We start from the raw sequence: 26,484 nt of genomic DNA on the forward strand, positions 1-26,484 counted from the left end.
ACTGAAGAGAGATGTTAAAAGCATGTAGCATGAACTAGTTTGAGTATTTTAGGGATTTTCCTACACAGCCATCTCTAGGCTTTACAGAGAATAGCACCAGAATCAGGTGCAGTTTTCTGTGAAAGAAATTCCTTGTTAATGTCAGAGGCCAAGTCAAAAGTGGCTCATATAAGAAGAGAATATCTGATCACACAACAGGTGGAACCTTGAAGCAGATGGGCTGCAGCAGCAGAAGACCGCACCAGGTGCCATTCCTGTTGGCTAAGGACAGGATACTGAGGGGACAGTTCACACGGAATCACCAAAATTAGACAATTGAAGACTGAAAAAAATGTTGCATGGTCTAATGAATCTTGGTTTCTACAGCAACATTCGTAAGGGTCAGGATTTGTTTTGGTGTAAAACAACATGAAAGCGTGTAGCCAGCCTTCCTTCTATCAACAGTTCATGCTGATGGTGGTGTAATGGTGTGGGTGGTTATTTTCTTGGCACACTTTGGGCTCCTTTGCAACAACTGAGTACAATTTAAGCACTACAGCGTAACTCAGTACTGTTGCTAACCATGTCCATTTCTTTATGGGCACAGTGTACCAATCTTCTTATGGCAGCTTCAAGCAAGACAGTGCACATGTCAGCATGGACCACCGTCTGAGGAAGGTTTCCAACACCTTGTTGAAACTATACCAGGAAGAATTAATGAGGTTATGAACGCAAAAAGGGGGTCCAACCCAGTACTTGCTAGGTATGACTAATGCTAGTAGCTACTCAAAAATACTCTGTCCGGTCACGTGGCGGCTGCCTGTCACCTGATTGAACCGATCAGATTTCAGCCGTGGCGTGTTGTCCCTGTGAAGCAGACCAAAGATTGTGAAAGAGTTTCAAATCCATAGCTACACGTAAGTCTGAGTTTAACATTTTATCCTCGCCAACGTTAGTAAGATAACTATTTAGAGTTACTTCCGCTCTTAGTTTGAAAGGTAACGCTGCTTTAGCTCAATAAAAACACAGTTGAGCTGGACAAACGTAAATAAAAACAGATATTATGTCGACCTCTAACTAAAACCTTAAATTCTTCACTTGCAGATGAGAAGCTGTATTAACTGCACCTTGCTTAACGTGGTTAATTGACCAATTTGAGCTAACTGCCTTGTGTTTAACATCATTTTTCATAAGTCCAGTGATGGAGGATTGCACACTGGAAGAACAACTTCTCCTTCATGCTAAAGAGGGCAACTGTCCTCAGGTTCAGAGGCTCCTTCAGTCGAGGATTCACCAAAACAGCTCTCTCAACATCAACTGCAGATGTAAGCTGGTGTGTGGGGGAGGATGCCATCATCCAGCTGCCCTAATGTCACATGTAACTAGAAAATTGCTGATTTTATTTTATTTTTTCTTCTTCTTTTTCTTTCTCTCGCTGTAGCTCGTTCGAAAACCTGCTCGGGATGGACACCTCTTCATTTGGCCTGCAGCTTTGGACACAGAGATGTTGTTGAGGAGTTGCTGAAGGTGAGAGCAGTGTATGAGTCACATCATTATCATGCTTTTTGTGTTCAGGACCTGCAGCCAGAGACATTTTTATATTCACCTAATAAAGAATGCATTTGCAGGCAGGGGCTGATGTGAATTTGCAGAATAACCTGGGTGACACACCTCTGCATAAAGCAGCATATGCTGGACGAAAGGTAAGGATAGAGAGGGGAAAAAGTAGTGCTTCCTTACAAGTCTGTAAAAGCACGGTAAACTGTGGTGTACCTTCTTCTTCTAACCTAATGTCAGCTGGATCAGCTGTCACAGAAACACATAATATATTTTCTCATCTCCCACTGAAGCTTTTGAGTGAAATGTGATGGTCAGGTTTTTTCTTTAATCCCCCCCCCACCCCCACCCTTTGGACCCTTAAGGAGATTGTTCTGTTGCTTCTGCGCTATGATGCCTGTGCCAACATAATCAATGGAACTGCTCAAATCCCCAAAGATGTCACAGAGGACGATGAAATCATTACCATGCTTGAGGGTATGAAATCATGGGAGCGTTTTTCTTTTTTTTTTTTTTTAAACGTCTGATGGCTTCTCATTACTGAAGATCAGCTGCCTTTGTTCTCAAGTACTGATTTGGTTTGTGCAGCTGCAGAGAGGAGAGCGGCAAGGCGGCATGAGGAGAAGCTTCTGGAAGCAGCCAGAGAGGGGGATATATCCACTCTGTCTAAATTGGTTAGTGTCTGACCTTTCAAAGAACTTTTGGCAGAAAATAGTATGCTTTAAGAGCATCTCTCCAAATTTCACACATTTAACAAGTGCCTTGGGGCCTTGCACACTCTTCAGTTGTCTCCCAGAGATTGTTGAAATGCACCACCGTTATTACAAATACTCTTTATACGATCGTGGCTCAAGAGTTGGGCGTTTGCCTTGTAATCGGAAGGTTGCCGGTTCGAACCCCGGCTTGGACAGTCTCGGTCGTTGTGTCCTTGGGCAAGACACTTCACCCGTTGCCTAGTGGTGGTGGTCAGAGGGCCCGGTGGCGCCAGTGTCCGGCAGCCTCGCCTCTGTCAGTGCGCCCCAGGGTGGCTGTGGCTACAATGTAGCTTACCATCACCAGTGTGTGAATGTGTGCGTGAATGGGTGGATGACTGGATATGTAAAGCGCTTTGGGGTCCTTAGGGACTAGAAAAGGGCTATATAAATACAGGCCATTTACCATTTACCATTTACGATTCGATATTTGTACAGAGTTCGGGGGGTCTGATGTTCAATCACAAAGTGACAAATCTGAGTCCACAAATAAGATGGCATGTGGCAACTTGCAGTAAAAGCCAGTTCAGGTTTTTTTTTGTTTTTTAAATCTCATTCTGTCTTGCTGTTTTTAAGATTGATCATTTAAATAGTTTTATGCATGTTTCAGATAGATGTATGTAAAAGGTTAACCTCATTTTCCTGCCTGTTGTTTCTGTCATTTCTCTGGTTTATATCCCTCAGCTCAATGGGAAAGATGCTGCAGATATCCACTGCAGGGATTCAGTGGGTAATACGCCTTTACACTGTGCAGCCTACAGGGGGCAGAAGCAGTGCGTTATAAAGCTGCTCAAGTGTGGAGCCAACCCTAGTATCAAGAACAACAATGGTATATCACTTATCTTGTTCTCATCATCAGCTCCTATTATTCCGGCTGTTTAATTTGTTCAGTGGTGTTTAAAATGGTTGTTTAAGAATCACACGTTATTTTCTAAGGATGGTAAATACTATAGTCCACCGGTTTTGTTCCAAGGAAGTGTCAAAAGGTGCATAATAATTTGTTTGTATGGCTGATGATTTTGCAGCTCAGACTGCATTGGACCTGGTTTGCACTGATGAACTGAAACAGATTCTAGCAGCCTATAAAAATAAGGTGAGCTCAAATGGCTGGTCTGTAATGTCTCATCTGCTTTGAATGATCAGGATGGGTTCTGCTAAGAACATTCGGCACAGCTGCATTACAAGTATGGTGTCTTAGTCGTGATCCACAAAGGATGATACCTTTTTGGTTACTTGATTAATTAGAGTACTTGAGCTGCCCCTCATTTCTTTATATTTTATTTCCAAGGAGCCAGGCTTTCTTGTAATTTTTCTTATAAAGTGGTTTTCAGCAATAGTTCTCCAGGCTTTCTTAATGTTTTGGGGGTTTTTGGGTAATTTGTTTTTTAGATATTTGCTGTTTTTTATAAATACATCTAATCCAAGGGATGAATTGTTGTGTTTACAGATAAACAATAATTTAAGTTATATCTTTAGGCACTTTGTTACTAGCAGCCTGTAACAAGGGGCATCAGTTGATCCCATTTCATTAGTTGGATCTGCAAAACATGTCATAGATAACAGTTTGACACGCATAAAATAGTTTTTGTTTTTTTTTCGTGCCAGCTGAAAACGTGACATATCAGGGGGAAAAAATGAGGCGACTAGGCAAGTGCAAGACAAAAGAGAAAATGTCAGGCTAAAAAAAGTTGTCTAAGCGTATATGAACAGTTTCTAAAGGTTATATTCTTAAAACAAATTGGGACCTAGACCGGCCCTTCACTTTTCACTGAAGTCCCATCAGAAGTGGAAAGAAGAAGTTGGAAGGGTGGCTGTCAAGACGTGTGTCTTAATAAAGAGAAACCAGGAGAAAAGGTTGAAGTGCGACTAGTTACACAGGAAGTGAACTGAAACTTAAAGGTAACAGGTCTTATGGGCTGATGGATCCAAATTCAAGTTCAAATTGTCATCAGTGTGTACGGAGGAGGTAAAACAACCGGGAGCCTCTGTCATGGTTTGGGGCTGCAATTCAGCCAGTGGTGTTAGAGGTCTTGCAAAAATCGATAGAAGATAGGTACAGAGCAAAATATCGTCAGACTTTGGTCCACCATGCATGAAGTGGAAATGTCTGATTGGCAACATACGTAGATGATGCTGCATTTTGGTTTGTTTTTGATTTTGTTTTTTTTTAATCTGTCATGGACTGACCCTCCCAGAGTCCAGACCTCAACACTATTTAAGTAGTGTGGGATCATCTTGGCAGAGAATGGAACAAAAGGTCCAAAGAAGAGCTTTGAATGTCCTTCAAGAAGCCTGGAGAACTATTCCTGAAGACTGCTTAAAGAAATAACAGGAAAGCTTTCCCAAGAGAGTTCAGAATAAAGTTTGTCATACCAAATATTTATTTTATTTGTATAAACAGTTTTTTCCTTATATCCTGGATTTCTTTTACATTTGCACGTTTCAATGCATTCAATAAATTTCCCCTTTTATTAGCCATGAAATTTGACTCGAGGCTTTTGCGCAGTACTTGTGTCTTGTCTTTTTTTTTTTTTTTTTTTTTCACCAAATTTTATCTGGGAAAACTGCAAATCCAACTTGATGAAATTTACTGTGCTCATTCTTGTTTCTCACAGGGTTAAAGAGCCCATCACTGGAAACGTGTTCATAAAACCAAAAGGCACTTTAAAAAAAAAAAAAATCTAAAGTCCATCACATTAATCACAGATACTGCAGTTCTCTGAACTACATCATATCGGCACTTTCTCTTCGTATGTTTTCATGTGTTCACACAGTTATGGTGACTGTAGAGGAAAAAGTCAGCTTTTATTAAGAATAAATACGTCCGTATCCGTATGTCTGATAATGCAGCGTTAATGTGGAGCACCACGTAGTCATGGTGCAATTCTTTTAAAAAGACTGCGCGCTAATGCTGTTAGTATATTAAAAACGAATGATTCACACACAGACTATTCAACGCTGTACACAAGACTGATATTTCGTTTTTCTTAAAGGACATGAGCAGTGTGGTGCAGAAGATTGAAGGACCTCTTTGGAAGGTATCTGGATTTATGTTGTACTATTATTAGGTCAGACCATGTTCAGACTTTGACCTTTACAATTTGATGAAATTGACTTTTTTCACATTACATGACACAGAATATTTGAACTTCTTTAAAAAAAAGACTTATAGGAACTATTTATTCTTTTGTTTTTCTTAACATGCTACACTTTAATTTACAAGAAAAGTCATACCACTCTGGGATAACAATAATAATAATAATAAAACTTTAAAATTGATAATATTTGTTCTTTCTAAAGTCATTTAAACTAGATATGTAATGATGATGTGTAGTTTTGCTGCGTGGGGTATTTGTTAAATTATTGTTTCTCTGACAGAGCTCACGCTTCCTCGGATGGCGTTCCCACTGGGTTGTAGTTGAGAATGGAACTGTCTCCTGGTACCCTAGACAGTGAGATACTTTTATCAGCCGATTTTATAAAGCTAAACGCTATAGTATGTATATTTATAGTATTATATATTTCACTTTGTGTGAAATGTTGCTTATAATCCACTAATGAAATGTTTTGTTTTTTTAAAAAGAGAGAGGGGATATAAAAATAACTGTTACTGGAGATGACGTCGCCTGTGGTTTGCCAATTATACCGTTAATACTTACTTAAAAGTGGTAACTGTTAATGCTGCTTTATCTTTCACTGTGAGTGTGTGTTTGTGTGTGATTTTTCTGCATGCTCTTTCATCATTTTTGTTGTTGTTTTTGTTTTTTTAGAGCTGATGCACTGGCTGGTGTTAGGAAACAGGGCTGTAAGTCTCTTTCACAAGCCTACTGCATGGTAAGTACTGGAGGTTTAGAGGCGTGTTTTCTATCAATCTATATTACCCCACAGATGCTCAGTAAATACATGTTTCATTTATTTTCAATTTGAAGCATGATGTTGAGTTATACTGTATCTATTGCAGCAGTGATTGCAGTGCATTAGTGATTTCTTGTTATTCCAGGTCAAACCATGGGATCACTGCTTCTTCATGCTCAGGTGCTTCGATGACTCTGTGCATTATTTTAAAGTCCCCTCGCAGACAAATGCCGTGGCAACAAGAAAAGTGAGATAAAATCGGTCACCTTCTTTATGGAAGAAACAGTATTATCTGTATGAAAGGACTAATACGGAAATGTTGCCGCCATTTATTCTGTTAGAGATGGCTGGATGCTTTTGAAGAGCATGCATCCTACTGCACTCGCCACGACACTGAAGAGGTGATTATAGATTATGCTGCGGGTGATGTGAGAGTGAGGAACCTTGAACAAGCGCTTCAGGTAAGACCGGGATCAAAAAGTAAGGTGATGATGATCAGATGGTTTATGGCACTATTATATCGAACCCAAAAAGTTGATTCATTTCATATCGACGTAGCATTTTCAAAAATTACATTAACCTGTGAATTGTGATGGATCACGCGCCGGATGAACTTCAGTGTCATTGACCTTTGGGTTTGAGCCATATAGGATTTCAAAACCCTCAGTTTTGTTGAGTTGTACAGAGTTCTAGTGTTAAGTTTCTCTCTTGTCTAAAATTGTTGCAGGCAGCCAGGGCCTTCCAGCAAAAATTGGAGAGTGAAGTGTCAACATTTCTGTCCATGGCGAAGAATGAGGAGAATTATGGTAAGTGCTTCAGACATATCCAGTTATTACTGTGCCGAGATATTTTAGGAGAGTATTTTTAGACTTGTTCAAAAATGATTATTCAGGCTGGTAAATGACAGAAAATTATCAAGATGACCAACCATTTATATCATTTGCTGTGGAAAAAGCATGTGCGGCTGGGATACCAGACCTCAATGCAAAATGTAGAATTAAATTTTGTTCTAGAAAATTGCAGCCACTTCATTAGCTACACCTGTTTAACTGCTCATTAGTGAAAGTATCTAATCAGCCAATCACATGGCAGGTACTTAGTACATTTGGGCATGTAGACATGGTCAAGATAGCCTTTCGTATTCATCAGAATGGGGAAGAGAGGCGACTTTAAGTCACTTTGTGTGTGACAGGCTGGTTTGTGTATGTTGGAATCTATTGGGATTTTCCCACATAACCGTCTCCAGGGAGAGAGAAAATATCCAGTGAAGAGCACGTCTGTGGGCAGAAATGTTGATACAGTACTGAAGTGAATGGCCAGACTGCTTTGAGCTGACAGGCACACAAATGAACTAAAATAAAAACACATTCCAACTAACTTATGGACAAGCGCATCTCTGAACACAGAGCGCAGTGCAGTTCGCACAGGCTCAACAAAATGGACAATACAAGGTAAGAAGATTTTTGCCTGGACTAATGAGTCTTGATTTCTGCTGTAACATTCATATGGTAGGATGAGGCATGAAAGCATGGCTACATCCTGCTTTCTGTAACCTTACCTTAACCTTAGCTAAATTAGACCCCATTTACCATGCTGCCATAACGTATATAACAGGCTCACACTTCATGACTCATCGTTGCACTTTGTAAACCCTTGCTGGATTTACTTCACTCAATAATCAAAGGTTGAAGCATTGGGATATTTTTACATGCAAAGCCATTCTAAGAAAATTGCCGTCATATACCTACGCCAAGTTCATTGCCCTCCACAAGACCTACAATCTCAGAGCCAGTAGCTGGCTGCAGTTTAAAGTGTCCCTAGCGAGCACGGAGTGAGGAAAGTTTAGTCTATCTTTTTTTCCGGCCCGTGATCTTGGAATGATCTGCAGCTCAGGAATCTCTTATCCCTTTAACTACTTTGAAGTAAAAACTGACAGATGTTTTAGTCGCCAACTGTACCTGTAAAATTTAAATGGGTGGAATTTGATTTGGAACTTGTTTTGCACTTTGCAAACTGTGCTGCTTCTCATCTTGGCCAGGACATCCTTGTAAAAGAGATTTTCTCATCTCAATGGATATTTTTTCCTTTTTAAATAAAGATTAAATTCAAATTAAATAACTTGTTCAGGCTGGTGCTGCTGGGCTAATTGTGTGGGGGATATTTTCTTGGCATTCTTTAGGCCTTTTAGTAGTAGTTCAACAGGGTGCACATCTTCTGCAATAAATACACATGTACTCAGTTAATTGTGAAAAAAAAACATGCCAGTAATGAAAAATGATGTTTAATTCCTTTTTAAAATATATAATATTGTGTACAGTATAAGCTAATACAGATACATTCATTTTATTTTTTTATAAAGAGTTGACTGGTACACTTCTGCTGAAAGCAAAAGAGACGAGTGAACTTTCCAGTGAAACATGCTCTGCTCTCCATCTGTGCCTTGAACTGCTGTCAAAGCAAGAAGAGGTAAGAGGAGCATATTACTCTTCTTGGGGAGGGCAAGTTGAGACAGTCCATCATCTTTGGATGGATTGTACTGCTTGAAAATCTATTATAGATTATTTAAAATAGTGTAAGAGTTTAATCTAATGCAGTGTAATCTGTGATTCTGATGTATTTTGATTCTGTCAGCTGCATGCAGTCTTCTGTAACCCCTCCACTTGATGTAAATAGAGGGTACTGTTGTAGATTAGCTGCAGCTCACTGAGCATGTATGAATCGTCCTCTCATTCATATACTTTCACCCGCATACTCTCCTCCTATTGGCTGAATAAATTATACTGACTGATTACAAAATCCTTAAATCCCTCCCCCTTACGTTAGCTCCTTCACACCAATCAGGTTTAAAATGTGTGTGTGAGTGTGTGCGTATGCAGGCGCGTGCGTGTACCAGTCCCTGTCCACTTGTCTTGGTGGCTGTGCTGTGCCCTTGGGGAAGCACCAGGACAGCGTGGTAATCACTGGCACGTCTGTAGGAAGGACGTAGGAAAGATCCGCTTTTATGCTTAGGTCTGCATTCAGCCTGCAGATCAGTGCAGACGCACACACGCAGACACTCTTGGACTCGAATCCACACACCCCCCGCTCTAGGGGAAAGGCTGTGCGTTTAGTGAGGGAACCCAAGCGCTTTCATATTCACTGGCTCAGCCGCACATACATGTATTCACGCTCGCATAGTGTGAATACACTCTCGCACGCACATTTCCATATGCCAGAGCATCCGAGAACGGGAAAAGAAGACACAGCGACAGCACTTTCCTCTCGCATCTACACAGGTAAAACAAAACAAACAGTTGTTGTTGTTGTTGTTGTATAAAATTTACAGCTTTGCCTTTTATTGTGAGCTGAACAACCGGCTGTGTTTGCCGGTTGTTCAAAGCGGCAAAAAGCGTTTTGAAGTTTGGAGCGATTTAATTTGATGTTACTTAGTGTATTGTTGATTTGAGGGTTGGTCTAAAGCAGTGGCGCCAGCGAGGGCTGTTCATCAGTATGCGGAGGTCATTTCTGTGGATTTAATGATCTGTATTTGGAGTGTGAAACTGAGCGTCTTTGAAGTGGCACCGAAATCTACACTGCTCATTACATCTTTATAATGAGATCATCTTATAAAGGAATTAATTCTGCCAAGTAGGAGCATAGATAGGCATTGATTAAATTGCACTGAGGATGCATTTGATCTGGTAATAGATAAATGGAAGGATTCAAAGCAAAGGTTTGTGGGTTTAACTATTTAATCATTCTTTATGTTGCACCCAAATTATTTCCTTTCTTCCTTTAGCAGCTGATTTTAAATTATCACTCTAAAACTACTACTCTGTGCTTACTGTATGATATACACTTAGACTGCCTGAAAACCTTTAATAAGGCAACTGTCTTGTTAACTTGTTCTTGTTAATTAAGCATGCATGAGAACCAATAAAACACAAGGGTGTTTAATATTTTGCTATAAATCCTAAATATAGCAGTATTGCACTGACTAAGAGTAATGTATTCATCCAAATCTGGTACAACTGTCATGTCACTAGGACTTAATCAGGCTTTTTAAATAAGAAAGCCGAGGACGTTCACTGGAATCTCATCAATCAAACATTAAAACGTTCCAATAAAACAAACTGGATTAATTTCTGACAAACGAATGTAATAAGAAGAAAATGTCTTAACAAGCATGGTAAATCTACTGGTGCCACGTTAAGCTAATGCTACTACATGTACAAAATGGATTATATTTTCTACAGTGCTGAGATTGCCCGTGTTAAGCTGTATTAGCTCTAATCCCACATTTCTATTCTCCCACCCCAGATGCTTCTGTTGGTCATACTTGTTTTCTACTGTCCACAGTCCATGGCAGTATTCACATTCTGTTGTAACTGCACACATGTTTGATACTGAATCATGTCACTTAATGGCTCAAAGGGTCTTTCACCAATTAGAGTATTGTCCTTCAGAAGTGTAGATGTGGTCTGACCCATTTCAGCAGGCGCTGCAGAAGTAAAGTATGCTAGTGGAAGTGCCACATCTTTACAGTACATGTAGGGCACACTGTGACTAGGATGTGAGTATATGGCATATAAAGTAAGGAGAATTGTGCTTTTAACAAATGGGTAGAAAGCTTCATGAGGAGGTTTGACGACACTCGCGTACAACAGAGATTTATAGGCCCCACTTTGCTTGGTGTTTGTCAGGCGGCACGATTGCCCCCCTGTCTAGAAAGCGAACAGAGGATTACAGTTTGGAACCACTTAGTGGTGATGTGCTGAAAAGCAGATCTGTCACTTTGTGTTGGTCTGACGTCAGGAATAAGGCATAAAGCACATTTATTTGATTGAAGTTATACATTTTTTTTTCTTCTTCTTTAGTCTGTCAGAAAGCCAGTTGACCTTTAAAACTTTGGGGGTTGGTGTGAAGACAGTGTAGCAATTGACCTTTAGTTCAGCCATTGCCACATAAGTAACAAACCTCCTGTCGTATCCCAGACAGGAGATTTTTTACTGGCTTTGTTTCAGTAGTGGCTGGTGAGTGGGTGTATATATATATATGGATGTATTCAGTGCAGTTAGGTATGTAAACATGGTCAAGATGGTCTGCTGGCTTTAGAGTCACCTTTAAAGGTGACTTTAAGTCACTTTGTATGTGTCAGACAGGCTCGTCTGAAGGTTTCAGAAACTGCTGATCTACTGGGATGTTCCCACACAACCGTCTCTATAACAATAAAATCCAAAAAAGAGAAAATATCCAATGAGCAGCAGTTCTGTGGTCAGACTATCTGAGATATCCAATTCTGGCTCACCTAAATTGGACAATAGTAGATTGATCAGACCAAACATTTTTCCAATCTCGAGTTCTCCTATGATGTTTGGGTGCTAGGGTCAGAACTGGATGTTAACAACATGAAAGCATGAATTCAGTCTACATTGTATCCATGATTCAGGTTGATGGTGGTGATGTAATGGTGTGGGGGGTACACTTTGGGCTGGTTAGTACCAAGTGAGCATCATTTAAAGACTACCTGAGTATTATTACTAACCATGGCCAAGCCTTTCATGAACACAGTGTATATCTGTTTATTCTGATTTTTGGGACTGAGGTTCCTCATAGCGTTTACTACATCTCTTACTATAAAGGTACTTCCTTTACTCTAGTTGAATGGCTCCTTTGAAGCAGGCTTTCCAAATACAGTTGGATATAGAGTTAATGTTACAGTCCAATGTATAGAGCTATAATAATATTGCCTCTGAGGTTTGCTTTTCTTTAAACAAGAGAGTATATTTCAGCACAGAATAAAATTTTTACCCTTTGGGGTGCTGGCCAAGGAGAAGCATCCCTCCCAGGCTCCAGTAACAGCTACAGCACAGAGCCTCAGCAGGGCTTAAAATAGCACTGTTTGTGCTCAGGCGAGAGGATGCAGTGAGAATGAAAGAGCTGGCTGCGATGGTTACACAAGTGTTCCATTCCTGGATGGGCTCTCACGCCAAGTGCCTGGGACAGGGAGTGTTAACACAGGCTCCTAGACAGGAAGATGAGTCACCTTTAAACTACAGTATATATTTATCAAATATGTTTGATGAAAATAAAATCACAATTCAGCAGACATTCCCATTGCACAAACTTTAAAGAAAAAATATAATGCTAAAGAATTTACTATTTTTATGCATTTTTAAATGATGCTGCATTTAAAGTCCTAAATTAGATGAACATAGATTCAGAAACACAGCTGTAATGGAAACGTTAACCTTAAATGTAGGTGCCAGACTTAAAGACTCGCTGCCAGACTTGTTCCCTAGTGCAGAAGAAGGGAGAATATAGAGAGTGCTGAGATCTCAGAGAGGCTCTCTTTGCTAAACCTAGTTATGGATCTGATCAATGAAAAGTATATGGGAATTTTCTATTAGCCAACACAGTAATTAATGGATCTACACCTGCAGCCTGCGGGATTCGTTACTGATCCGACCAGTAATTGCCCAGGACTAGATTAGATTAGATCAGTCCCAATCTCCAAGCTTACAAATGTACAGACTTTGAGGTCTCGGGGCTTTCACACAGTCAAATTGTCAAGTACACGAGACTCTTAAAAACCCTTTTGGTCCTTTACACACACTTTGACAGGCTGAAGCCAAATGTTCGACGTTACTTCTAATGTCTAATTGTTGAAAAATATGTGTGATTCTTTCTAATAATACTGTGTCTGCCTTGCGTTAAACCAGAGGGAACCAGAACAGGAATATAATTGTGCTTCTAATACAAATTACAATAAATTTGACCCAAGCTATCACCTTTTGTTAAATAGTCATTTTCTGATTTGCCAGTGCTGGCATTTCATTAACTGGTGACAGCTTCATCAGATCTTCATCTGACTACGGCAAAATAATAAATGATCTAAAGCTTATAGCTTGTGCAGACTTCTCAGTTGTCTTATTTTTATCCATTTTCCATCACCAACCTCCTGCAAAAGGAGCTTATAAGTGTCTGTCATGTTACCAAGACAAAAAAGGATGTTGAACATGTTGTAGTTCTTATGTTTCTAGAGAAAGTGCATCGGTACAGATCTATAGATGGTCATTATAGATAAGCTGGACTATAACTTGACAGAGGATGATAAATTTGAATAAACAAGGTGTCTTGAAATATACTCATCAGATATTGAATGAATACATAGATCTCCAAATTTAACATTTAACGTGTCACTTTTTTTTGGATTTACATACAGTTTATTGGGATTTGACTGGATTTCAGTGATGCCTTTTTAAACCCTGCAATTTCCATAATAACCCAGCTGGAAGTTGCAGTTCCGGTTGTGCTGACCCAACATTTGGCAATCGGAAACAATCAATGTTCATTACAAATGGCTGGATCATGGTCTTTGGAGTAGGCATGCTATTCAGCAAGTAAGTAAATGTGTCTGGGTTTTCCCTGCCTCTTTTCTGTTAAGTGTATGTGGCTGATTTGATCAGATTCTACCACAAAGGCATCTGAAGCAGTTTATATTTAAGTAGCTGATGTTTTTGAGAGGATTTTTTGAAAATAATCAAAAGTTATTAGTTTTCTTCCAATCATCCCTTTAAAGGAAATATTAGACGTCATGAGAATCTGATGTCTGACGCAAAATCACTCATCTAAATCTTCTAAATGTTACATTTTTTTATTCATGTTGTTAATCAGACAACATCCTCGCAGGGACTAATACACTCGATCAAAGGGAAATGGGTTAACCACACATACACGATTACAGTCATAAATTGCTACCTAGGCATCAGTAGCTGTGTCTTTGTGCATGTCTGTGTGCTCACCTTGTAACACATCGGGCACGATAAGAGATGACACAGAACTTTTCATCTTTAGTCGAAGATACCGACCTTGCTGTCAAGTCTCAGATTTGCAGTGTGATTTGCAAGCTCCTGTTTCTCAGCTGCCTTCTTCAAGGTGACACTGGACGTTTATCAAACTGGGAAGGCTGTGCTCAGTTTCTTTATTTTGCAATAATTCACTAAACTGAATTTACAAGAAGTAAAAGGTGTTACCTGTTTTTAAATAATATGTTGCTGTTAAAGCTTTAGTGTTATTTTTGTCATTTTGTTAGAGGCTGTGGATATTTGCTGGGTTTTCGACTCCTGTTGGTAGAGCTTGAACATCAGCAGCAGTGGACAATAGGACAGACTAATCTGGGCTGTCACGCAGTGGCCTGGCTCAGGTTCCTTTGAAGGGACACTCAATCCTGGGCTTCGGAGCTCTCTGAGACTATGGTGTTTGGTTCAGCCTGGAAGAAACTAGATCTGTGGGCAGGGTTAAAACAATGCCTGCGATCAAAACCCCAGACAGAGAGTCATGTTTGATTGACATCAAAATATTAATCTGCTTGTTCCACTATGATCATCACATTTTTAAGAGCAATGTTTTTCTGCAATAAAATGTTAAGTTAGTAGCTCTGGGCACGCTCTCTTCGGTCGCTTTTAACCTTCTGTCTGGTTGTCCTGTGTTTGCAGGTGTGGAGCCTGAAAGTAGAGCAGGAAGTGGAGAAGAACAAAGCTCTAACAGAAGCCTTGCAGACTTTGGCAACTGAGAACCACGAGCTCAAGCAATCCTTGAGTAAAAGGCGGAAGTCCTCCAACCTTAGTACTCTCAATGAAGATGACTTCTATGATGCCGTGTCAGGTCAGCGGCCTCTTGGTGGAAGTAATCAGTCAATGTGTGTAGTATGTCTTGTTGGTTGGGAGAGATCGAAAATGCAATTGTTATTTTCTACTGCCCTAAAACATGCTTACAATCAAATGGATTTAGAAATGAGTCAGGTCACGTCGCTTTTTGCAGATTTCTTGTTGTAAATTGCATTTTAAAAGAGTTAAATATTTTTGGGTTTTTTTCTATTCTTCTGCTGAAAAACTCAGTATGCGGAGTACAATATACAGTGTACATTTCAGTACAGTCCTATTTAGCAGACTTTCCTTTTTTGTTAGATTTTGTGTGAGTCATATAACTGAAGGCGTCTGGATTTGGACAGATATTTCATAATTGAAGCACCTGAGAACTGACATCTTCTGGTAATTTGATTCATACTTAAATACCACTTTTCTACTAAGACTTCTTACTACCAGCCTCATTCACTAATTCACACACACGGGTGAGTGTGTGTGTCTATGCCTAAGAATTCTTTCTAAGAGGCGTAGAAAAAATGCCTAAGAATTACAACCATCCATCCTGAGGTCCTTCCCTAAAATTTCCAAGAGGTTTTAGTCCGGGTTGTGAATTCTCCTGAAGCTACTCCAGCATACCCTGTGCTCTGTGCTTTGGGTCATTGCAATGATGATATGTGAATTATCATTCTAGTGTCTGTTCAAGGATCTCTCTGCATCCACCTGTATTTATCGATTAGTCAGTTCCTCCTAAGAAGCACTTCCATAAATTAATGTTGCCACCATTCTGGTTTATTTGAGGCATTCAGTGTTTAGTGTTCACCATCACTTAGTGCGTGGAGATCAGTTTTTCTTTCATCAGACTATAAAATCTTTTTCCTCTGTCTCATGGACAGATGGTCATCCTCTAGAATGTGCAGTGGACTATACTGCCCTTCTTGCACTTGTTACTTAATTTAGCTGCACAGATGCCTCTAAAAGATTAAAAGAGAGAGAAACCTGGTGGTTACAAATGTTCTCCTGTGGAAACACAGATCATTAGAAATAATTTTACACACTGCCCCTGATCAATACTGTTCCACAGCGTTATTGCAGAGGTCTGCAGAGAGGTCTTCATGGCTTGGTTTTTGTCCTGATAGGTAGTGTGATTTGAGGCACCTTTTTATATACACAAGTGTATACTTTTCACAGCTATGTCTGGTCTATTACATTTTTCCATTACAGAAAATAAAATTGCAGACATGTTTAAAGGATAATCAAAACTAACAAGATGCAACTGTGTCACCATGAAGGGCTGAATTTTTAAAGCAACGTTTTCATTCTTTTTGCTTTACTTTTAGCATTCTGAACTGCCACAGAGCAAAGACTGATGAACAAAATTGCAATTTTAGTGCATGTGCACCTCTGTTCATATAGAGCATGCTTATTATGCAGTGTTATATTTGCTTCTCCATCCATGTAGGTGGGTGGATGAGAAATTCTTTCAACACATAAGTCAGAATGCGGTATGTGATCGCACAATAAGCACCAATTTCACTCAAGCATATTCAGCTTCTCTTATTCGTCTTTGCTTTGTGATTTTTGACAGTAATGTCAGTGACAGTGCTTTCTAGGGGGAGGAGTACCATCCCAGTGAACACAGTGCAAACAAATGTTACAGGAAGCGAATCCTTTGTGCGGCCTCTCATTGGAACACAATCCTCAGGTGGGGTTTTGCATGGCAGCAGGGAGGGGGGAGTTTGGAGAGGAACTCGAGCACAAGTGCTTATTTGCAGATAGTAAACTGTTGAGGCTGGAGGTTTTTTTCTTTTCTTTTTTTTTTTCATTTCCCGAGCCAGCTACTGGAACCTGTACTTGCAAGCGGTTTGGTATGACCTGGCATCTAACCCTACAGAGTCTGAGTCGGAGCACTCGCTGAGCGGCTTCCTGTCTGTGGCCAGTTACTCCTGCGAAGAGGACGAGGGGAGAGACACCCCCTTTCTCAACACCCTCCGCCGTCCCAGCGCATACAGGGGGCCTTCCGGAATGTCAGGGGAGGGTAACCATGGCAACCAGCCATCCCAGCACAATGGAGTTAAGCACAGGTGAGCTGGGACTTGTTTCAGTTGATGATGTTGTGCTTGTTTACTGGATTAAATGATTGCAAAGAGCGGAAAATACAAAGGCTTCCAAGGCTCAGTGCTCGGCATTCAACTTGTTCACCGTTTGCTGTATGTGAGGCTTTGTTGAAGTTGGTGATAACAGGATTCGGTACGGTGTATGTTTACTTTGCCAAATGATGAAAATTTTGTGGATATGATTTGTTTGGTATCTAATGACAGGCTGCAGACCTCAGTCAGCAAGAGGATAGGTCAGTGGACAGAGCTGGTGTAATGGGATACCAGCTTTCCACCCTAGTCTGTTTTTTCTCATCAGGTGTTTTTTTGTTTTTTGTTTTTTTTGCTTGCTCGAGCATCCAGTCCACAGAGAATAGCCTGTTTTTGTTTTTCCTGACAGTTCCAACTCTCCAAGCCAACAGTCGTTTCAGTACTCAGTGCATCTTGCTGTGTTGTCGTGAAGATTTGACACTCTCTCTCATTTCCGTGGATGCTGATTCTGGCTTGGCCTGTCTTCCTCAGTCCAACAAGTGATCCATGAATAATTAAGCATGTGCTGGCTCAGAGTAGAGTTGGAGAAAAGGGCTGCCTGGCAAGCTCTGTGTGCATATGTGTGGGCTCGTATGTGTTGTACATGAAAGATTTATGAGGTGTCTGTTTATTTGAAATTAATTCTGTCATTCAAAGGATGCCCGTCAATGATTGCCTACAGTCTGGTGTGTTTTTCTCTATGTTGAGTCATTTTGCCATTAATTCTTTACAAGATTATTATTACGCTTATTTAACCAGGAGATGGCCTTGAAATCAAAAACTTTTACAAGGGAGAGACCTGGGAAGGAAATAGCTGTAAAAACATCTCAAAAATACAACAAATATAGAATAAAATATAAGCACTATGACATAATATACAATAAACAAATTGCAATAATATAAAACCTTCGTAGCCTCTCAAGAAAACCATCCACAGGTCTCCACAGTAATTGATACAGGCGTGTTTAAATTGAAGTCTTTCTCTGAATGATTCTATGAAAACACAGTGTTTCAATTATCTGTCAGAACTCCAAATACACCGCCTTAATATATCATTAGTACCATGGTGTTGTAGCTGTGTTATCTGTTTGTATATGAAATAATGATTTGAAAACTGAGCACAGTGCCAGCTGTAAGATATTTCTGCTTCAAAGTAGTTAAAGATTCGCTTGTATAGCATGTCACACCTCACTTCCAGGTGGGCTCATGTTTCAGTAACCTCAGCTGACCAGCACAGTATCCCTTAAATGCATTTTTAACTGTATTTTGGAAACAATCAAAGATAGATTTGAGCATTTTCCTCCACATTTAAAGGTAAACATGTTAAATGTTTGAAGGAAGAAAGAAGAAATGAAGAAATCCATCCATGCTTTAATAAATCTTGAAGCAGAGGCCAGTGGAACAAAAAATAGGCCAGGAGTATGGTCTGCCATGCATCACTGCTCTGCTCATCCTACAGATGGAGCAAACCCCCACTCCCCGCTCACTGTTTATTTAGCTGAAGTAATGGCTTTTATTTGTGTGTTGGACCAGCACTCTTTTCATTTTTTTTTTTCTTTAAACAAGGACACCATCTGCCTCCAGCTACCATACCTGTAAAAGAGTCCATACTGCAGATGCTGGCAAGACTGCAAGATGAACTCAGTGACCAAGAAAACAAAAACAAGCACATACTTTAATCTAATTTGCATCTTAGCTTTCTTATGCGAAGAATGTTTCCAGATAACTGCATATGCAACAAGAAAAATTAAAGGAAAGCGTATTATAGTCAGCGTGCACACACACACACACAGCTGTACATGCATTCATGGGTATTGCATGAGGTTGAACGGACTAGCTGAAAGCTTACAGGTGTCGGATAACCCTTTTTCTCAAATGGTGGGTTGAGCTAAGTTGTCTGCTCTGAAGCTTTTAAATAGTGCAGCTTCGTACCCACAGGAGACAGATTTATGTGTTTTTAATGTGCGCTTTACCCAAAACGTGAAGGTTTTAGAATTTAGCTCGGTGCCACATTTTAAAAGAAAAGCTGTTTGGAGTGTGGATGAGGCCAGATCATCTAGCATGAAGCCACAGTGTTTGCCTGCTTTGAATTGCACAGCTGAGACAACAAGCGATGTTGTAATTTTCCATATGTTAATAGAGCTGGATCACGTGATACAGGAAATCCTCTCTGTGTTTACCCTTCTTTTTGTTATTCATATTGCTTTCGCACAGAACATCTCTACCGGCTCCCATGTTCTCCAGGAACGACGTGAGCATCTGGAGTATCCTAAAAAAATGCATTGGCATGGTGAGAACACATCACTCTCAGTCCGGTAGATGTTTTGTTTTATTTTCCTCGTTGTGTTTTAATGTAGATATGAGCTTTTGTAATGTAGATTGTTGAATTAGAACCAGGATATGATATGGAAAAAATTAGGATTTATGAAAAGCGAGGGCTTTTTTTGTAGTTGCTTTTATGAAAAAAGGCAAAATGTGAGACAGTATAGTGTAAAAGAAGTGTAGAGGTGGGGTTTGATCATCCTCAGTCTAAAATATAATCAGCCTCTCTGTGCAGCACAGAGAGTTCAGTTCATTTTTTCCCCCCAAAAGAGCTGAAAGCCCTTGACACTTACCCCTTTTTCAAGGGAGACCTGGCCAGACAAAGCACACCATTACGTGGTTACCAAAATGATAAAATTGGGTATAACAGAAACAGATATAGGATAACAAAAACAGAGCAAATTGGGACAAACAAAAACAAAAAAAATAGAAAGCTCAGGTTATGAATAGTAGTGCTACACTCTTACGTTAACGAATCATTTTGAGTTTAAACTCTCCCAGGGAGAGCAAAAAACAAAAAGCCTTTTTGTGTTCTGAAGGTTTTCCCATAAACTTGAAGAATGCTTTTCTACAAAGTACTGAAACAAAATCTCAGTACACAAAAAACATAAACACAAGTGCTTTGGTCTCCTTAGGCTTAAGTCTGCTAATAAAGCAAAAACCATATCATGTTTGTCCTAATAGTCTTTTTTTATCTTCTCTAACTCTTCTTTGCAGGAGTTATCAAAGATTGCCATGCCTGTGGTATTTAATGAGCCTCTGAGCTTCCTCCAGCGGCTAACAGAATACATGGAGCACACCTACCTCATCCACCAGGCGAATGCCACAACAGACTCTATCGAGAGGATGAAGGTACCATTCTGGCCATATATCCTTTCTTCAGTTAAATAAAAACTCCAAAACAGATGCATTTTTAATAGTAGTGATGCATTTAATTATCTGACTGGGATCAAATCACTATCCTCTCATTAAACTGCTGAACTATTATTAAATGAGTGCAGAGAGGCTGTGGCGTCTCGGCACTATCAAAAATTGAGTTAGTTGCCTGTAATTTGATTAACATAAAACAATGTTCGGTGTAGTGTGTTGCAGCATTTGCTGTGTCAGCTGTAGCGTCACAGTGGGAGAGGACTGGGAAGCCCTTCAACCCCCTCTTGGGGGAGACCTATGAGCTAATCAGGTAAGGCAGCAGACTCATCAGTATTAGCGCACCTATACACAAATCAGCTTTTGTTTACTGTACACGTGTATTTTTGTTAATGAGCTTTGTCTTGTATCAAACATACGCCTGCTTGCCATCAGAGACGATTTGGGCTTTAGGTGGATGTCTGAGCAAGTAAGCCATCACCCTCCGGTTAGTGCCTTTCATGCTGAGGGCCTCAAGGAGGATTTTGTCTTTCATGGTTCCATCTACCCCAAACTCAAGTTTTGGGGGAAGAGCATAGAAGCTGAGCCCAAGGGAGTTATCACGCTGGAGTTACCCAAGTGAGCTCACACTGAAGACTGTTTTATAAATCTGTTCTGATGTATTTTAGTAAGGAATTGATTTTCTCCTTTGCTGAGTGCTTTTTTGTCTCTGTAGATATAACGAAGCGTACACCTGGACAAACCCCACCTGTTGCGTCCACAACATTATCGTCGGTCAGCTTTGGATTGAGCAGTATGGCAGCGTGGAAGTGCTCAATCACAAGTAAAATATGTATTGCAGTGTTCTCCGTATCTGTGAAACACATTTGCATGCACAGAGACTTGGATGTAGGAATATATTTTTCCCTTGCTCTGCAGAGGAATGTTGATCTACTTTATAAACCTTAAGCTTATTGATCATGGAAGCAGAACTGGGACAGTCGCATGAGCAGGTTAATTAATGTTTGAAAGCTTCAGCTCGCAGAGGGAGAGTGAAAGAGAATTGGTAAAGAGGCTATCATTTGCTTGCAGAACCGGAGAGAGATGCAGCATGACTTTCAAGCCCTGTGGCCTCTTTGGAAAAGAGCTGCATAAAGTTGAAGGATACATCCTAGATAAAAGGTATCTTCGTGAGTTATTGCTGTTTAGTAATGCCTGTAAGCAGTAAGTCAATTTGTCATAAAGCGTTTCTTTGTGATTTACTTTATAATGTATATTAAAGTGGCGCAGTTTATATTGCACGATGGGAATGTTAGCGCTTGGTATTATCTGCACCTAAAGCTGTGATATATTAATATCTCATCTTCTTATGTTTGCAGCAAAAAGAAGCTCTGTGCAATATATGGCAAATGGACTGAATGCCTTTACACAGTAGACCCTGCGACTTTTGATGCCCACAAAAAGACTGAAAAAAAGAATCCAGATGAAAAAAAGGGCAACAAACAGGTACCACGTTTGACTGCTTTCAAAAGCGCCTTTGTTCTGTCTCCATTGGTTTCCAGAGTTTACGGCACTGGGCTTGTAGGTTTATTTGTTTTTGATGATCCCCCCCACCCCTTCATACCTTTTCAATATTTCACCCGGTAAACTGCTGAGGCTACAGCCCATAGTGTTTGTGCTGCACTTTAGAACCAACAAACTCTCCTAGTTCAAATGTGTTAATATTATAAGGTGGATGTAAACACTTATCTCATAAAGCAAAATGTAATTATTGTTGTATTTAGTCTGTGTCACTTTTTCTATACCTTTATCATTAATGACATGGTGCTGGAACTGCTAGCCACCCTGTGAGTGTAGCTGTGCATCGTTACTGTTTAAAGTTCAGTTCACGGTGTTTAACTTGTGTTTATGTACACAGCATTGTCCATTTTGGTTAGCTCACCAATACCTTTTAAATTACTGGTAGTTTCCATTTTGCACAGGTGACTGAACGGCTGCATCTTCCACCTGTAGAGACTGCCCTCTGGTGGTTTGTGCTTTGCAGTGCACACCACCTCAGTACAGTGTTGTCTGTATGAAAACAAAGAGGAGCATGTGTTTTATAGAGAGCATTGAAAAATCATGCTGGGACTTTACAGTAATCTACATGTAGATTAGATATGTAGTCCCCCATAACTGAGTAAGCTTGAACAAGTAAGGTCATGAGTATTTTTATGAATTCCTACAAGTGCAGTAAAGCAGAACCTACATTTGGTTGATATTTGGCCTTAAAGCGGCTCCATTTGCAGATCCCAGGAAGCATTCATAACTTACAGTTCTATTTATTTGGTCCATTTCAGCTACTTCATGTTGCTGCATGTAATATATTTAGATCACGGCTCTGAGGGAACCAAGTGGTTGCTGGACTTCTTGATCTTGTCACTGAAGACAGTTCCTAATGACACTGGGTGAACCCTAAGGGAATTTGTCATGGTGCAGAATGATCTCAGGCACGGGCACTCAGGCAATCAGACACTGTGATTTTTATCCATAAGCCAACATTAAATCCCTGCAAATAACATGGTCTGTGACAACGCTTCACTGTTGCCTGCAGACATTCACCATTAAGGGAGCCCTTTAGTGGCCTGCCTTCTGTTGGGGTCATGTCTAGAGCACCTCTTTTTTTGTCTGCAAGTATTGCCTAAAGAGCACATCTGAACAAACTGGACCAGATTGTTCCAGGGTCCCAACATTTTATTCTGCCAGCAGCTGATGGCGCTGCTGAATCTCTCCCAGTTTCACAGGGACACCTTGCTTTCGCTGTTGCACTCAGTTTCTACAATTGTCTGCTTGGGAGAGAAACATCTTATATTTATGATCAAGCTGTCACTTCTACAGCATCTTTGCCTTTTTAATGATGCTTTCACTGTGCAGTTTTTTTATCCCAACCCAGCTGTTTCTGTTTCAGTTAATGATTTCAGGTCAACCGACATATGTTTTTACATCTAATTCTTCCTGTTACATAGTATTTGTTTTGTGTGGCAGAGCAGAATCTGTCGACTGTGTTGTATTTTAGTCAGTTTAACAACGTGGAAGTTTCCTCGTGGATTGAACCTATTATAACTGTCAAAAACTAAAAGAAAGTGTAAAACATCAGAAGTACTTGTGTGTCTCTGCTCTGTACTGTATATATCTCTCTCTGTGGCCTTAGACCAGTGTCGATGAGGAGCCTGAAGAGATGCCTCCACCTGATACTGAGACTGTGCAGGTCATCCCAGGCAGTGAACTCATCTGGAAAATAACGCCACGTCCGGAAAACTCATCCAAGGTACAAAAGGAAATAAACGTGACATCGGTCAGATCAGTTTTGAATATTTTGCTTTAAGTTTCTTTCTTGTGTGTATGCGGGTGTTGCAGTTCTACGCATTTTCGACATTCGCCATGCAGCTAAACGAGCTAGACAAGCGCATGGAGGGCGTCATACCTTCCACAGACAGTCGCCTCAGACCAGATATTTGCGCCATGGAGAAGGGAGACATAGGTACAGTGCGTGATCTTGATTTCCTATGCTGAGCCCGCTGAATGTAATCTGTGGTGGTATTCAGTTTTCTGTATCCACGGCTGTTAGATCTGGCAAGTGCTGAGAAGAAGAGACTTGAGGAAAAACAGAGGATGGCCCGGAAGAATCGCACCAAATCAACAGAGGAATGGAAAGTGAGGTTAGTCAATGAGAAATGAAATTTAAATCGATTGTGGGTGGGCATTGACTGATTGCCTACATGTTGTCTTCTGCTATTAACTATGCATTTAACTTATTATAATTGAAAAGGAACGCTGCACTTGGCCCAAGGTTTGCTGCGCTTTTTCTGAGTGTTATTTTTCTCTCATGTGAAGTGCTGCACTACACTACACCACACTCCTCAGGACAAAATGCACAAATGCATGTTTTTGTTGCTCTTGGTCTGTCTGTGTGTGTTTTCAGACTATGTCACATAAAAAGTCTGGTGTTTAATACTGTTCAGCTTTTTAACCTCCTAGGATCTGCCGTCCACATATGTGGACATCACATTTTGGGTTGTTTAGACCAAAATACTCAATTTTGCTCTACATGGGCCTGATATCCAATTACGAGGACATACTGCTACTGTTCTATCGAAATTTTAAATGAATATCCTCATATGTGGATCTCATTTTTTTAGAAACAAAAATCAGGTATAAAATAAAAAAAATCTGGTAATTCTTTGTTTTTACATTCATCGGGCTCCAATATGGCCAAATATCAAAGAGAAATTAAAAATGCATGCTGTGGAAGAGTTCGGGTCTTAGGAGTTAAAGTTGTACACCGTGGATGGAGCCTTGCCATCAGAGTGTGTGTGTGTGTGTGTGTGTGTGTGTGTGTGTGTGTGTGTGTGTGTGTGTGTGTGTGTGTGTGTGTGTGTCAGTCAGTCATTCTCTTATGTATTTATTTAATCCTTTTGTTATTTCCAAGTGCTGTGCTCATACTAAATCTTCTCACTGTTCAGGTGGTTTCAACAAGGACCCAACCCACACAACAAAGCTCAGGACTGGCTTTACTTGAAAGGCTACTGGGACAGGAATTACTCTCAGCTGCCTGACATTTACTAATAAGTTAAAAAAACAAGGCAAAACTACATACTGTACAGAGTTCTCACCTTTGGACTTCATCTGCTATACTGGGGGTCATAAGCAACTATGTAATAGAGTATAGAACAACAGCTAATGTGTTGGTGTTCGGTTTGAACCCAGAGACATATAATCCTCAGTAGGTCTGTGTGAGTAATAAAGCACAATGCTTTCTTTCACTTATTTATTGTGGTTCTTCTTGACCACTTGAGATACCGGCATGTTCTAAAAAAAAATCTAGAATGTATTTTTAGAAATGTTTCATGTTGGATAGACCGAGTGTTTAAATAGCAGGCTGAGCTCTACTGTCTGTAGTTTTTCCGTAATTCACATTTGGTCATGAAAACATTTTCCTCATTAGCTTCAGCATCGAGAGGAGTGACGATTCTTAAAATCACCTTTGGCTACGATTGACACTTGTGCATACATACTGTTATGCAGTGCGAAGTATTAAAATAGGTCATTTTGGTATATCGGCCTCTGTTTTCACTTCCTGTTATGAGTGCTACAGATATTTAGCGATTAACTGAATGTGTTACAAATTTGCCTAATTTGTAGACCTCTACAGTCAAGTGAAACTGTGTGTGTAGCTATATCTAACAGTGTATAAGAAAGATGGCTAGAAATATGACAGTAAGACTTGTTTGAATATCTGATGAAATAAACCCTATACTACGTACTGTATAGATGTGCATAGCAATTAACAGCATTGCGTAAGTCTACCTGGTTCTGTAAACATAACTTTTTTTCTTAACTATACTAAAGCAGGGACATTGGTTCTTCAATTAGATTAGTGTGTGAGTGTGTTTGTGTAAAAGTCTTGATATAGATTAGAATAACTGGTGATCGTCTTAGTACTATGTGCATTGATATAACTGAAATCCAACTATCTCAAACGCATGTGCATCACTACAACTATGCAAGCCTTACCTCCTTTACAGTTAAGCACTGAATATTCATTACTCATGTAACAATAGCTGCTACATGTATACACTTTAGATGTGTTATCACTGTTTGGTTATTTAAACAGAATTTCTATGTTGCTAAATAAAAGCTGAATGTAAACTCGACGTTGTGGTTTTGTGGGTTTTTGCAGTTAAAAAAAAAAAAAAAAAAAAAAAAAAAAAATTCCTGTGTACATGGTTATGGTCATGAATGTTACATTTGCTATGACTGAATCAAGCAATCTGATTACCCAGAAGTTATCTTCTGTGGTGGCTGTAGCACAGCAGGTCATCTGAGAACTGGAAGGCTGGTACTTTGATTCCTGGCTGCTCCAGTCTATGTACCAAAGTGTCCTTAAGCAAGATACTGAACTCTGAGTTGCTCTTTCATTACTCTAAATTTTGTTTGGCATGTTTCCATTTGACAGCTGAAACAAACGTTGATCTTTTTAGCAAAAAGATGCCCATCTAAATATGTTTAGAGGGGCAGAAGACACACCATCACCAAAATCAGGACCATGAAACCTAGTATAAAGGGGGAATCATGGTTTAGCATTGCTTTGCTACCTTGGGTACAAGACACCCTGTCATCAAGGAACAATGAATTAAAACAGGTAATAAGTATTAGCCCTGTTACAGGCTGGTGGCCTGTGCGCCTGTGACAGCTGGGATAGGCCCAAGCTCCCCTGTTACCTTGAATTTAATAACCAGAAGAAGATGGATGTAATAACAATATAATAGCAGTAGTTCATAGATGAAGCTCGGAAGTTCTGTAATACAGGATAAAAAAAAGTTAACACAAAACAAGAAAATGGTAAGGAAAAAAAAAAATGTCCACTTTCCATGATCTGAAGGC

The 26,484-nt window shown here is 40.0% G+C and overlaps 1 protein-coding gene across 4 annotated transcripts; it reads left to right on the forward strand.

Moving 5' to 3' along the window:
- The first annotated feature begins 771 nt into the window (after positions 1 to 771).
- Positions 772 to 25,754, forward strand: LOC101469337 (oxysterol-binding protein-related protein 1). 4 transcript variants are annotated; one of them, XM_023154625.3, is made up of 28 exons: positions 772 to 896; positions 1,174 to 1,304; positions 1,421 to 1,506; positions 1,608 to 1,682; positions 1,902 to 2,013; positions 2,125 to 2,210; positions 2,973 to 3,117; positions 3,314 to 3,381; positions 5,282 to 5,326; positions 5,667 to 5,740; positions 6,059 to 6,122; positions 6,289 to 6,390; positions 6,485 to 6,604; positions 6,871 to 6,949; positions 8,503 to 8,609; positions 14,621 to 14,789; positions 16,662 to 16,851; positions 19,108 to 19,183; positions 19,933 to 20,067; positions 20,298 to 20,395; positions 20,518 to 20,700; positions 20,798 to 20,905; positions 21,154 to 21,243; positions 21,441 to 21,567; positions 23,252 to 23,368; positions 23,458 to 23,581; positions 23,669 to 23,759; positions 24,564 to 25,754. In XM_023154625.3, the coding sequence occupies exons 2-28, from the start codon at positions 1,181 to 1,183 to the stop codon at positions 24,664 to 24,666; spliced, it is 2,898 nt and encodes a 965-aa protein (XP_023010393.3). In that variant the 5' UTR covers positions 772 to 896; positions 1,174 to 1,180; the 3' UTR covers positions 24,667 to 25,754. The 4 variants fall into 4 exon arrangements, with proteins under 4 accessions (XP_023010393.3, XP_076732535.1, XP_076732536.1 ...); XM_076876420.1 differs by having other exon boundaries at positions 809 to 896; positions 1,179 to 1,304; XM_076876421.1 differs by lacking the exons at positions 772 to 896; positions 1,174 to 1,304; positions 1,421 to 1,506; ... (2 more) ...; positions 2,125 to 2,210; positions 3,314 to 3,381 and having other exon boundaries at positions 2,989 to 3,117.
- The last annotated feature ends 730 nt before the right edge of the window (positions 25,755 to 26,484 follow it).

Source organism: Maylandia zebra, linkage group LG18 (assembly GCF_041146795.1).
Source record: "Maylandia zebra isolate NMK-2024a linkage group LG18, Mzebra_GT3a, whole genome shotgun sequence".
Classification (NCBI taxonomy): domain Eukaryota; kingdom Metazoa; phylum Chordata; class Actinopteri; order Cichliformes; family Cichlidae; genus Maylandia; species Maylandia zebra.

Bases quoted from the DNA above. Each gene is read 5' to 3' on its own strand.
- LOC101469337 (XM_023154625.3), top strand. From the start codon at position 1,181: ATGGAGGATTGCACACTGGAAGAACAACTTCTCCTTCATGCTAAAGAG. The intron at 6,391-6,484 runs GTGAGATAAAAT...TTATTCTGTTAG, and splicing joins ATGCCGTGGCAACAAGAAAA to AGATGGCTGGATGCTTTTGA. The intron at 6,950-8,502 runs GTAAGTGCTTCA...TTTTTTATAAAG, and splicing joins GAAGAATGAGGAGAATTATG to AGTTGACTGGTACACTTCTG.